Source organism: Hyperoodon ampullatus (assembly GCF_949752795.1).
Source record: "Hyperoodon ampullatus genome assembly, chromosome: 9".
Lineage (NCBI taxonomy): Eukaryota > Metazoa > Chordata > Mammalia > Artiodactyla > Ziphiidae > Hyperoodon > Hyperoodon ampullatus.
Window position 1 is genome coordinate 72,503,738 of NC_136922.1, and position 15,067 is coordinate 72,518,804.

The following is a 15,067-nucleotide window of genomic DNA, read 5'->3' on the forward strand; positions in this document are numbered from 1 at the left end:
GTGACTGGTACACAGTAGACAATCATTTAAAATTATTTATTAAATGAATAAATAAAAGAACAAAGTAAAATACATATTTTTCTTTGGATTATTTGTTGAATAAATGAAATAGGCACTATTACATAACTTTTAAATGAAATCAAAACAGAAATTTTGAATAAAAAATAATTGAAATGAAATATAAACCAAAAGTTACCATAAACTTATTGTCCAAGCAGAAAGATAATGTTTTGTTTTCTGGGAATTGATTTTTAAATTCAGTCAATATACAAATTCATTCTTATTATTTTACCACTTGAGAGAAATGATCAGCAGTATTCCATTTTCTGATGTTTTTAAAATTAGAAGCTCTGCTATGAGAAAATAAACATTATCCAAAGTCAATGTAAGTGCTGGAATACCCTGAATCACATACAAAAATTCATGATTTGGAAACTTTTAAGATGTTTTCAGCTTTAAAGAATGGAAAGTATTCATTTTTACTTGAATCCAAATATAATTATCTAAAGAAATTTCTACACTATAACTTATTAATGATGAGTCAAGTACTAAATCTCATATTTTAAATGTACCAATGCTTAATTAAACATATTAAATGTATTTAAAGTTATACGTTTAAAAAGTTGAAACAAAGAAATTTAAGTTATATCAAAGAAAAACATTTTGATTAAAAAAGGTGAATGAAATAAACATAGAGAAAGTGAGGCAATGGGGAGAAGCTATGTAAAAGACATCATCTGTTTTAAAACATTTCTCTTTTGGTACAATGAATCATATACAGCATTACTTAGACTTAAGAATTTAAATAATACATTAGAAACCAAAAATGTTAATTCATAAAAACACTCACCTACAACACCATTCAATACGACCTTCGCCCTCACAAGTTTTTGCCCAATGATTATCTGCCAAATTTTTCATTGCAACAGCATATTCACAAAGTGTTTCCTCATCCTCACAATGTTCTCGCCAGATCTTATCAAAATCTCCCACTAAAAACAAGGAAAAAATTAAATTAAGTTGACTTAAAATATGTCAGGCTCTTAAAAGCTTCAGCATAATCTACAGTTATTTAAAGATGAATAAAAGCAAACTCATGAAGTAAAATTCCATGAAGTTTAAACTTCATAATTTTCGAAGTTCCTTTATGCAAATGGATTCATCATTTTAACCATGATGATTTGATAACCAAATAAATTTTACCATTTTAAACAGATGGATTTGTGAAGCTGAATAAAACTAATAAATATAAGTAGACATATACAAGTTATCAATTTATAAACCAAAAACATCCTGGTAGGGGACAAGTATGGCTGGGCATTCAAACATTAATTGTCCTGCTACCATTGGGCAATATGACCTCGCAGCAACAGAGAAGCCACTTAATCCTTCTTCTTGTCTGTTATTTTCTTGGATCTCTACAAATTTATCAGTTTTCTATATTAAAAGGGGTTGATAAGTGAGATGGCAACATAAATTAGCATGCAAGTTAAATGGCTGTGTATTGATACACTTGGACTTGCTGTAGGCATACTACACTTAAAAAATTATAATCCTAGTGCAAAAACGTTGCTAGAGAAATTACCTTGGAAACCTCTCCAAAGTTTTGAGTCTATAAGATGAATAAAAATTATAAGCTGACTATATTATCTGGCCACAGCATTACTTCTAGCTACTACCTTTTTTCTTTTTTAATTAGATCAGTCATCGTATTTAATTTGAAAAATCAGTGTGAGTTGATAAAGAAAGGTATGAATATGCCACAGCCAAATAAATAACATTTACATAATTGTAAAGGTAAAAGAGTAAACAAAAATTATCAAGTTGGCTTCAATCAATGTTCTTAGACATAATTTAGGTTCTCTTGCCACATGTTCAAATATAGGCAATTGTTTAGTGACAGAATAAACTTAAAAACATAAACACAATAACCAAATTTGGGGGTGATAATTATATTCAAGTTCTTTCCCCAGATGAGACAATTAGATTCCAGTATTTAAGAGTTGGGTTTTTTTTTTTTAACAGAAAAGGAATTATAATAGTTCAAATTTAACAACACTTACCTATTCAAAATTTGAAAAACTTTACTGGTTATTTTAAGCACTTAGCCCAGCACATACTGAGCTGAAAACCAAACTATTAGCCTTCTAGTTTGACCAATACCAGAAAGAGTAATAAGGGTACAAATATGCCCTCACACACACATTGCTCAGTTAAGATGAATATGTATCAGTCTCAGCCTTGGTCTGAATATTGACTTTAAACCCCAAAAGGATGAAAAGCGTTCTCTTTTTTCATGGTTATGTTCTTATACAATAATATTTTCATTAATCACTAACATTTGTGTAGTGACAGGGCTCTCAATTTGTTATACAGCAGGTTGGCAATAACTGTCCACTGAAAACAAGCAGGCAAACAAATTTTTCTACATTCTCAGAGAAAAACCCTTCAGTTTTAGTAACATCTTTCAGATGTAGTTATTTATCAAGTATCTAAGTAGGACTACAGGAAGTAAAGTCTTTAAAGCAAATATTTTGGTTAATGATACTTTAATAAACCTATGATGTTCATAAGAGTATTCCTGACTTTACTCATCAGACTTGATGTCAAATGATTCATTAAGGTACAGTATTATTATTATTATTATTATTATTATTTTTTTTTTTTTTTTTTTTTTTTTTTTTTTGTGGTACACGGGCCTCTCACTGTTGTGGCCTCTCCCGTTGTGGAGCACAGGCTCCGGACGCGCAGGCTCAGGGGCCATGGCTCACGGGCCCAGCCGCTCTGTGGCATGTGGGATCTTCCCAGACCGGGGCACGAACCCGTGTCCCCTGCATCGGCAGGCGGACTCTCAACCACTGCGCCACCAGGGAAGCCCTAGATACATAAATTTACTACATTTTCTGGTAATAGAAGTCATTCAAACAAAAGTTCTATGATCAAATATATTTGGGAAAAGCTATGTTTAACATACTTAAACAGATTTCCTTTTTTTAAGACTTCTTAGTTTAGATTCTACAGAAGGTACAACTTAAGACAAGGACCTAGGTTCAAGTAGTCTATTTAGGAGGGAACCCTATGAAACAGGAGGGAGTGGGGAGAACAAGTTAAGGGAGGAGAAAATGCTAATACAAGGGTGCATTACTGAGGCTGCTGCTGTGGGCAACACAGAAGCACACAGAAAGCCTCTGGAATTGTATGCCTAAAGGATGGGAGGCTGGAGCATTTATCTATCAGTTATTATCCCCCATTAACTGAGGGCTGTTAACAACCTGTACCTCTAGTCTACACTTAGGCACTGAAAAAGGGGATGCCCTCAGTGGGCTCCATCAGTGTTGGGAAAAGGTGAAAAGTAGAAAAGAAAGCAACACACATTTAAAATGGGACTCGGTCGGGGTCAAGTGCCTCTGAGCTCAGTGTTTGTCCACCACACCCAAGGACCAATGGTATGCTATGTGAGCCGCCAAAGGCATCTACTATAAATTCTCAGAGTCCTTACTATGACATTGTATAATGTGAAACTCAATTTACTCTAGAATTATTCTACTAGTTATGAAATACAAAGACGAGTTTATATATATGTGGAAACCTATCACCCTTCAGCTTTTTAGATGACCTCTAGTTTCTCACACTCAAAATTCTCTTTAAATACTTCAATTTTTTATGTAGTTTTAAGGCTTACTATCTGCTCTACTAAAGTTTTGAGGAAGGATTCATATTTTGTCTGTAAGCCTATCAAGCTGATTGCAAACTTCAATTTAATGTTTTCACTAACATATAAGAGTCTCCAGGGCTTCCCTGGTGGCGCAGTGGTTGAGAGTCCGCCTGCCGATGCAGGGGGCACGGGTTCGTGCCCTGGTCCGGGAAGATACCACATGCCGCGGAGCGGCTGGGCCCGTGAGCCACGGCCGCTGAGCCTGCGCGTCCGGAGCCTGTGCTCCGCAACGGGAGAGGCCGCAACAGTGAGAGGCCCTCGTACCGCAAAAAAAAAAAAAAAAAAAAAAAAAAGTTCAATCAATTAGAGGTCTCAATGAATTAATTAGCTTTATAATGATTTTTATATATTGGTATTTGTGATGACTCAAAATCATTGTGATTAATCATCTTATTTCTTACAGGCATCCTATAAAAATATGAATGTATCTTAGTTAAAAAGAGAGACAGAGAGAGAGAAAAGGGGGGAGGGGGGAAGGGAAGAGAAGGGAATGGAGAGAAGGAGAGGAAAATCTCTAATTAATGCATACATTCGACTTTGCCCTAACACAGAGAATTCCGGGCAATTAAAAAATTATATTTAGAAAACACAATTAAATATATATATGTCCTGCAGCCTAACTTGAAATTAATAGTTAATAAACATTTTATAGTCAGACTAAAATAATAAATCTAGAGAAGAAATCAGTATTCATTTGTTCAAATACATCGTTTTAAGATCAACTTAAAGCTCTGCCAGGTCTTAAAGATAAAGTCACCTGATGGCCTCATAAAATTCTAGAATGAAATTCACATTGACATGACTTCTATTCATTATATTCTCTTTACATTTAAAATTTTTTAAACACTAATTAAAAAATTAATAATTCAAAACACAAGTGATGCCAACTTAAAGTTGCCAAACCAAATTCAGTATGGAAGTCGGATGAACCAAATTATTTTGAAGCTTGGTTCTACTGTCAGGATAATACCATAATTATTGACTAAACTCACCTTCACAAACATATGCAACAACTAAAGAATAAATATAAGTTACTTCCTATGAAAAGACAATAACTAGGAAAAAATAGCACATTCATTAGTTGATTAAAAAGACAAAGTTCTATGGAATCTAAGAAGGAAAAAAAAAACCAAACAGCAAGCTCATAGATACAGAGAACAGACTGGTAGTTGCCAAAGGCAGAGGGTAGGGGAGTGGGCAAAATAGGTGAAGGGGGTCAAAAGGTACGAACTTCCAGTTATAAAATAAATACATCATAGAGCTGTTTTTAAAAAAAGAGTTCCATTTTTAAGAATTTTGTGATTAGTTTAAGATATTATTACTTTGACTGCAGCTGTCTTTGTAAGAACCAAGTATAATAAGTTAAGGAGTTATTTACTGTTGCTCAAGAACAGCTGTATTACAGGTCCAAACTCAGGTGAACCAATGGAATCTCTAAACTGTCTCTTTAGAATGGATACTATTCTTCCTTTTTGAATTAACCTCTCTCATGCGATCTGGTATAGCAAATTTCTTTCCTTCAAAACATAACTGAATTCCCATGTTCTTCAAGAGGATTTACCTGCCTCCCATTTGATCATCTTACAATTCCCCCTATATGCATTTGCCATCCTTATAGTACTCTGTCACTTGTTTATATAAAGAGTTTTCTATTAAAACCAGGTGTGATTTTTCCCATTAGAAAGTATAAATTGAAAGGTAAAGACTACTTTTGATTTATAACTTATATAAGCTATAGAAGTTAATCATGGTGCCCCATTAATGGGGGAGAAAATATTTAAATTTTCACCGTGCTCAAAAATTATAAGAAACACCAAAAATTACAAATTAAATAGTTGCTAGAGTAAAATTCAAATTACAGTTCATAACTGTCAATAGATAATAGTGATGAATAAGCAGTAAAATTTGAACACTTCAAACAGTGTTCTCAAAATATTAGTTACGAGACATTTAGGAAACCAATAGGTTCAAAGTCAATTTTCTGGAGATTCTCTCCACTGTTTTAAGCTAATTTATCTTTTTTTTTTTTTCACTTCACATTATTGTCAAAAAAAAAACAAACCAAACTTGCAAGTGGAAATGCAATCACATCTATTAAATTCTTTGATTATAGTACTTGGGTCTTTTTGGAAAATCTATAAGGTTAAGAAGAAATTATTGGTAACACATTACATAGATAAAGAATTACTTATAAATGAATAAATGAATAAGAGGTGCTAAGGTTCATGCATTTTTACATGCTGGGACCATTTGATGTTTAGAAGTACATTAGAAATAATATTATTTTTTCAATAACTCTATTCTAACTCTCAGTATAAAAAGACAGAATATAAAGCACAGAAGATAAGACATTTAGCAAGTGTAAATCTGAGGCCAATTTAAGATAAGAATAGCATGTCATTCTTGTCAGTTTAGCCTTGTGAATCACGATACCAAAGATTAACATTGCACTATGGTGGTCCTTAAATGGTGTACAATGCAATGGAGAAGGTATCACATGATTCCATGTATATAAAATTCTAAAATATGAAAACAAATCTACAGGGACAAGAGATCAGTTGGACCAAGAGTAGAGTGAGAGAATGACTGCAAAGGAGCACGAGGAAATTTGGGGGGCAACAGAAATGTTCTGTGTCTTGATTGTGGTAAAAGAATATAGGGTGTATACATCTGTCAAACCCAGTGAATTATATACTTTGTGTGTAGTTTATTGTATATAAATTGTACCTCAATAAATTTCATTTTAAAATATGGTGTGCTGTGAACACAGCAAAAGTTACAAAATAAAAACTGTATTTCATTAAATTTGAGGGTCATCAAATACTCTGAAAACAAAAACAAGGAGTTACCTTGAGTATCACAAACAAGTCTTAAACTTTTAGAAATTCAGAAAATTTTCACTTTTACTTAGGTATATTACCAAATAGATGACCAGATTACCAAATTCAAGTTCAAAGAACATTTAAAGGTCATTTTCTCTAATATGAAGTAAGCAGAGAAACTCATGACCAAGTGGAAACAAGTTCAGCAGCCATTCCAAGACATTAAAACAAAGTGATCAGGACAAGATTGTCTCACGAACATAGTTAAACCACACACAGACCAGCTTTCTCAGTATTCTTGAGCATCTGATATAGTGACACACATAGAGGTGGGACAAAAACATCCAAGATGTTTGGTGTTGAAGCAGCTCCTGAGAATCAAACAAATGAACCACCTGAAAACCTGCATCTTACACCTAACGTGTTGCGACTAGTCATTTCTCTGATAAAGGGAAAAACCCAGTATTCTAATGTGCTAAAAAAGGCTGGACCTTTCACATAAAAAGTTAGAAATACAAAAAGCAAAGGGGGTCAAGAAAAAAAAGAAAAGAAAAGAAAAAACACTACAGCAATCCTAATACTGAAGAAGAAAGACACTATAGAACAGTCTAGATAGAAATTCCAGAAACCATTCAATCTTCAATGCCCTTAATGCATCCAGGTGGTAGCTACAGATACATCTTTAATTTTTTAAATTATGTATTTAACACAAGTAATGCTTCCTATGTGCCAGATACTGTTTTAAGTACTTTACAAATATTAATTCATTTAATTCTAATACCAACCCACTGAGGCAGATATTTTACTTTACAGATAAGGAAATTGAAGTATAGAGAGATTAAGTAACCTTCTCAAAGGCACACATCAAACCTGGCAGTCAAGTGCCAAAGTGCACGCTCATAACCGCTATACCACCTTGCCTCTCTTTATGAGTTTTTAATTTATGAACTTCCATGGATATGAACAAAGCTTTGCACTAAAGCAAAGTACACTGACTCTACTGGCCACAAACAAATGGTCTTTTGTCAGTCAAATGCAGTTATTTAGTCTCTGCAACTGCATTATTTGTTAGATTTCTGGCAGTGATTTCAACTCTGGCTGCACACTGGAATCACCTAGAAGTTTCATTTAATTGGTTTGAAGTGGGAACTGGTCATTTATTTCACTGCTCCCCAAATGAATCCACTGTGCAGCCATGGCTTAAAGCCATGGGTCTATGGCAAGACTGTAAACTCAAAAGTCTGGTGAAATAATACACAGAGCAATTGAGACTTGGGGCAAACTGAAGAGTCAAATTTAATTAAAAAACAAAACACTGCATAGATAAAAGTTCACATTTATAAACACAGTTTGGCCCATGGTGCATCTTCTGTGCATGGAGCACACTCTTACTATAAACATATTTATGATAAAAACAGTTAACTGAAATGTAAAACTTTGAACACATCCTATACAAGAGATGGAAAAGAATCAAGAGAAGTTAGAAATAATGGCATCAGTATCTGTTATTCCCCTGTGAAACAACTTTACCGAAATGTGTACCACCACACAGATCTCTTGTTTAGTGTAAGCAAAGGACTTACGGAGAAACTTCTGGGACTTAAATTTTTATATAAATGGGAATAGGAATTTCTATATAAGTAGAGCAATTTCTGTATAAATGAGAATAGGGGATACTCAGATGTCCCTCTAAAGGCATGGGGGTCTAAAATAACCCTGCAATGAGCATCAATATATCTACACTTAAAGCACAATAAATTAGTACAGTTTAGATCAGTGGTTCTCAGATGTTTGGATTTTACAACGAGTACAAATTTCACCTCCAAAATTTAGGCAATTGATATTGGGGTCACAAAATTTTGTGTGTGAAATTAGAGTATATAATATATATACACATACACAAAATTATCATCTTCTAAACCAACACACACAGAGACACATTATACCACACACAATATCCTTATTAGTTCTCATTTTCTGAGAACAAAAAATTTTTTTAATCTATATTTGCTATTATTTACAGTTTTTTAATTAAAAAATGGAATGATACTAATAATGATAATTTGGACCATTTTCAAAAGGTTAATCTAATATACTCACTTAAAAAGATATGACCATAAATTCATTACAAAAAATTTGTATCCAAAGTTAAAATTTATAAGTTATGAATACAAAAGATTAGACTCAAACTATAAGGAAATATGTATATCAGCTTCTTTCTTTTGTGTGTGTGTGCCTTAAATCTACAAGGCAAGGTGCTAGGTACTAGGGATACAAAGATAAAAGGCAGAGTCCTACTCAAGTAACTAAATTCAGTGAGAAAGACAAGTGAACTGGTAAGTGATAACTATGATAAAAGCAAGGCAATTGTGCCATGGGAGCATACGGTAGAATGGGCAGTACTTATGTAAAACTGGACACTACTGGTATCTTCCAAGGATCTGTCCTCAGTTATACATTACCATCACTCCACTGGGTCATTCATCTGCCCTCAAAGCTACAACTTCAAGAGAGAGCTTCCAGTCCTTCACTTCCAAGGGATACATTCCAAACTAAATCATTACCACTATCCCTATGACAAGCCAACCTGCCTGTCTACTCTTTTCTCCCTGCTCCCACCTCAACACAGACATTTCCAAACTGGATGGAAATGGCTATTTATATTTTTCCAGGCAAGAAATCTTGGCATCATCATTGACTCTTTTCCCCTTTACTTTCATTAAAACTGCTCACTCTGACTTTGACTTATGTTTGACTATTTGACTTATCTTTCTGTATTTTCATGATCACTACTGTTATTTATGCTACTATTCACCTTTAAAAAATAGAGTAGTGTAAGAGTCTCCTAGCTGATCTACTTTCTTCTAGATTCCTTCCTACTCCAATCTATAGTACTTTAGCTAGGTGTTCCTCAAGCCTTTTGTCCACTGTATAATCTATGGAGCTTTTAAATAATACAGATGCCTGTGTTCCACAAAGTTCCAGAGATGATACTGGAATCAAGGCTAATATCCACTGCATTTGTTGTTATATTTTTTCCCACAAAACAATTAAAGGATCTATACCAATACTTTTTAGTTTTACCGTATCTTTTGAAATACAAAAAATTCCTAAAAAGATACAAAGATGACTAGAAATAACAAAATCAAATAGTTAATACACTATGTGTACCTCACTGAGCTGACTGTTTATCAATGTTCCCTTTATCTTTTAGTGTTACTAATTATTAAACTCTTTTCATTTTTTTTCCCCCTGCTAGAATGGCAGTTCAAACTCTCCTACGGCAAAGTTAACAAGCATTTCTGTGGACACTTTTCACCTTATTTTGTTGATTAAGCAAAGATTCTACCATAAAAACCAGCATTTTCAGATTCTATGTCAGAATCAGAAAAGACCATGTAAAGAAAAAAGGGTAAAACTTCACTTGATAAAAAAGTAAAACAAGGAGAACCTGTGAAAAGTGCCTTGGGGTCATGGAGTTGGTCAGTATTTTGAAACAGTTTTGAAAGCCACTGAAGGAAAAAAAAATTAGAAAATTTCAATTAGAAACACATAGTCTGTTATCTTAATTTTAAAAACAATTTCAAAACTTTGTTTCAGGAAAAACTCTAACGATACATTTATTCTTTCATTTTTAGACCTTTTGGTTTTAGTTTAAAATTATTTCTAATTCAAAGGTTTTTTTCCTTCCCCCCTACAATTCTCATTTTAGATGTATGCTAAAGAAAACTCAATCACAAATGTATTTTTCAGCTTATCCTAAACTGCTATTCTAGCTCACCCTTTGTCTCAAACAAGGAAGAATAATTTCAATAATCAATAAGAATTAAACATCTAAACTAGGCTATTTAGTAGTTGACTCTTAAAATGCTGCTCACAGCTGTTAACCTTTGTAACACAATGTTTTCCAGACTTAGTCTACAGAACCAACCTACTCTGTGTTCTCCTTTTCTGTTTCAGTATCAGTAATCTGTCTTACTTACTGTAACCACTTTTATAATATTATCATTGCTACTAATAAGATTGATTTTTTTTAATGTAGAAAAGTATAATAAAGGTCTCCCATTAAACCATGGCTTTGAGAATATCACTGTTAACAGGGTAACGTGCATTTTTTTATTTTTGTCTGATAACCTACACGGGTTTATGTGACAAACTTATTTAACCTGTTCTGGCATATAGAATAAGTAAATTCAGAGACTTAATTAAGTTGATGAAAATTACTAAAGTAAAGACATTCACAAGATAAGTTAAAAAATCAAAACTAAGGAACGGGGATCATACTTTTATTCCTAACAGCTGTAGTCTTTACATTTTCTTGTAGTTTTTACACGGATACTTTCAGTTTAAAAAGAGATGCCAAGCATAATAACAATCATTACAGGAATAAGATTATGTGACTAGGATTATGGAAAAAATCATACAAAGTCAACTGAAAATACACACGGCTCTACTTCAGTTCTCAATTAGATATGTACTTATCAGGCAGATTTGATTAAACAATGCCTCCCTGTTCCAAACTCCCTGTTTGGAAAGAAAAACTAGCTGTTTCTTATTTAAAAGCTGTCTCCAATCCTATGATATATTTTAAAATATTTTTGTCTTATATCAAGGCCATTATTTTGAAAATTCTGTATAGCAAAGATAGAAAACACCTACATCTGCAAGCATATTTCCATTTATATAAACTCAGTCTAAAAGACTGTCCCTTATCTATAAATGGCTGACACCAGAAACACCCCTTCTCATCACCATTGCTAAACATTTCCCTACCATTTCCTTTTGGTAACTACTTCAGATATCAGCACTGCCTGGAACACTGACGTTTATCTCCAGTTCTCACTTTACTCTTATACAAATAGAGAAAGGATCTCTAAGTGGTGACACAGGCAGTAAACTGGAGCAGAGAGGGGAAAAGTGGTAAAAGAGTGCATTAAACTTACCTGCTAGTCTTTACAATCCTATCCACTACCCTCTACGCCAAGCCTGCTCACTGCCACATCAAGCATCGGTTTGGACAAATGGACTGGGAAGGATGGAGAGAAACCTTTTTCTACCACATCAGAAAAATCTTATTTTCAATCTTATTCCTGCTTCATGTTCAATTCCACTACCAGAGATAAGGAAAGGGAAAACTATATTATCCAACCCTACACTCATTATCCAGGTCTCACTCCTGTCTTTACTATCCAGTGAATATTTTGCCTCCTTCTTTATTCTACCCCAACTTATTTCCCTCTTTCCCATAACTCCCTAAGAAACCCACACCTCACATAGCCTTAACTCAGCGAACCATACCTATCCCATGGATTGCCCCATTCCCGTCAGTTTACATCCTCTTACCCAACACAAATTCTAGGGCTACTTCCTGCTTCCCATTTTCCCTACCACTCCAACAACATTTGGAGACACCATTAGGCTTTGAATTGGAAAGAAAAACACACTATTCCCATAAAATATGTTCTGTGCTAATGATAAACTATCCAAACTTCAAGCAAGTTATTTTACTATTTTTAGGATTCAGCTCACTCATGTGTAAAAAGGAAGGAAGTAGTTTAGATTATCAGTCCAAAATCTGGCTGACCAATTTCCAAGCACCACTGATAGGGATTCTGAAACTGTACCTCTGAGGTGGAATGGAGTAATTTTCTAAAAGGCACCCATATAAGTCTACTGTTTATCCATGTTTGGGAATCACTGATAAATGCTAAAGTTCCTTCTAGTTTAACATTCCAAGATTCTAAGCTGGAATTTTCACTGCATTTTCTGACAGGAATATTGTTATAAAAGGAGCATATTGTTATAAAAGGAGTAAAGTTTCCATAGTTATTGGTGTTACAGTGCAGGCATGTTACTGATCAAATAGGCCTTTGTAACCTGACCTAGAACCTAAGCACCATTTATATTATTATTTTATAACCAGAGATGACTTTGCAAATGATATTATAATGATACTAAGACCTCAAAGGAAAGCACTAAAAATTACTTCTCTGGTATTATTATGTGCATAATCAGACTTTTTCACAGATGGCTTTTTCATGGATTTTTGTCAATCACAACTAAGATTTGACCTACAGGTCAGAAATAAAGGTAGAAAGGGCATGCTCTTTAGGATCTTTTACTTTGCTAATTCACTGATGGGGCTTTGTATATCATTAGAGTAAAGCCTAGAGAAGTCTAGATCACTGGTGGAATTCAGGGCATTAAAACGCCTAAAGAACAGTCTCATTCATATGTTTACAGACTGCCAGGGCTTTACCTGCCCTAAATCACACTAGATCATTCACTTATGTACTACATGTATCTATTCTAGCTCTCAGAACTTCCAAATACTAATTCTCGTTATGAACAAGTGTTCCCTTGGTTAATATTCAGGCTTAAAGACATGTTTCAACATGTGAGAACTAAGCAAATATAAACAGCTCTTGAAGACATGATGACACATTAGCAGTATATTAAGTGGAATCTATTCATTTATGAATAAGTTAATAATGAATAATTATAAAAAGGTAAAAATGGAAATTGAATTATATGCTACCCATTTTTCTTTAAAAAGATGTACTTGCTTAAGTTTACGCAAAATAGCATGATAAATTAAAGTGTGTCCGTTTTATTTGCTCATTTCTCCAAACAACACAAGAACCTACACTGAATGCCATTACGTAAGTGCACTCTCTGAATATCAAGAATGATGCAACGATTGCTATGGTAACTACTCATTTTATTGAATAAATTGTGGGTTGGGGTTTAAAGCATTCTTTTAAAAAACAAATTTTAACATCCCAGTATGCCCGATAAGTCTCTTTCTATTGCTACCTATTAAACAATAACTATAGGCTAGCTTTGAGGAGGACTATTTAAGCAGCTATTTAAAAACTGAGGCTTGAGTTGCCAAGGGGAAAAACCTCTGAATTTAAAGTTTGAAAAATGAAACACATCACCTACACTCAAGAGAACAAAAGACACTTAGTTTTAATCTTCCAGAGTAATTGAAAAGTGTTTGTAACTCGAAAGTAACATGATCTTACCTATCTGTTCCTTCACTGTCATAATTTTGCTTCTAATCCTAACTTAACTAAGTATAAGACTGCCGACTTTTGTTTGCAATTAAGCTAAAGACAGAAGAAAGTTATCCCTCGTTTCGATCTTTAGAAGAAATGTCTCATAAGCGCATGAAAAAAGTGGGAATTTTCACTGTTAGTTTCTTATAAAATAGCTCTGTAAAAAAGCCTATATTTTAAAATACCAAGGATAACTGTAGATCCCAACTATAAACCTTCCTCAGGCCCACGCAAAAGCTACTATGGCTTCTTCCTTTGCTCAAGACCTTCCATAAGAGGGGTTCCCAGCGACGGCCGGCTTCACCGGGGTCTGTATCCTTAGGAGGCTTGGTAGTTACGGATTAGTCAAATCTAAACAGTATTTTGAGAACCTGCCCCAGATCTCTTCCTCTCCCGCCTAAATAAACCCTAAGATGCAGCATTTGAAGAATGGGGGGGGGGCAAGGATGGAACCCCTCCCCCTTTTAACAAGGTGAAGTCTAGTCAGCTCTAAGGCCTGCTGACTTCGCAGCCCTGGAAGCCAATGCGAGGAAGCTCCGGCCCGGGCTAAAGCCGCAGGAATTAGGTACTAGGAAGGGGGTCTGACGGGGCAGCAAATCAAACAGGCTGATCAGGCGCGAGGCAGCGAAGGGTAACTCGGGCTTCTTTCAGTTCGTCTTTCTCGAATGGATTCTACCTGCCTTCGTGTTTTAGCTTCATGTCTCTCGCAGCGAGCGACCTCCACCTCCTGTGTGAGGATCTACGTGCTTGTGTGTGTGGTGACAACAATCTCAGCACCCCGGCTGGGGACAGGGGATGGGGGAGGTGGGCACTCGGCTCCTCCACAGGCCTGGAACTCTCCTGAAGGGCCCTCGAAGAAAAGGGGGCGGGAGGAGCACGCCTGACGCCGACCGAGTACTCGACCGAGAAGGGGGCGTCCGGACCTGGGAGAGCGGCCCTAGCAGGGGCTGACGTGCAGCTCCTTCAGGTTGTAATGGTGGCCCCTTGGGGGGAGGGGAGCGGTTGACAAGGGGCTGGGGGCGACGAGGCCTCCCCTTCCCCCCGCTCAGCTCGCTGTTTACCTTCCCGGTACTTCTTGCGGAGCCGCCGGTGGACGCTCTTTACCACCCCGGAGAGCTTCTCCTGCTCCAGCTTCCGCTCCTGCTCCCTGGGCGGCGGAATGCTCGGGGGCCTGGCCCCGTGCCCGCGAGCAGCGCTTCGGCCGCCGGCCCCCGGCTCCATATCGCTGCCGCCGCCGCCGCCCCTCGGGCCCCCGCAGCCGCCCGCCTGACGGAGGAGGTGGGGAAGGAGGAGGCAGCAGCGGAGGCAGCAGCGGGAGGAGGCAGAGGACCTGGAGCGACAGCCTAGGAGGTGGCCACTTACCCAAACGCACAAGCTGATTGGTGGACTCTGGAGGGCTGGGCGGAAACGGAAAAGGCCAGGGGCCAATGGACGGAGAGCGCCAGGGACGCACCCGCTTGTTTGGGAAG

The 15,067-nt window shown here is 36.1% G+C and overlaps 1 protein-coding gene across 1 annotated transcript in view; it reads right to left on the bottom strand.

Annotated features, from left to right (window-relative positions):
- Positions 1-14,834, bottom strand: part of SAMTOR (S-adenosylmethionine sensor upstream of mTORC1) — a gene marked incomplete at its 3' end in the record, with an annotated part of 85,170 nt that extends 70,336 nt beyond the window's left edge. Inside the window, exons 1-2 of the mRNA XM_079711999.1 lie at positions 14,660-14,834; positions 851-992 (exon numbers count right to left, since the gene is read on the bottom strand). Coding sequence (XP_079568125.1) covers positions 851-992; positions 14,660-14,819 — 302 coding nt within the window. The 5' untranslated portion in view covers positions 14,820-14,834. The remainder of the gene's footprint in view (positions 1-850; positions 993-14,659) is intronic.
- Positions 14,835-15,067: the final 233 nt, after the last annotated feature.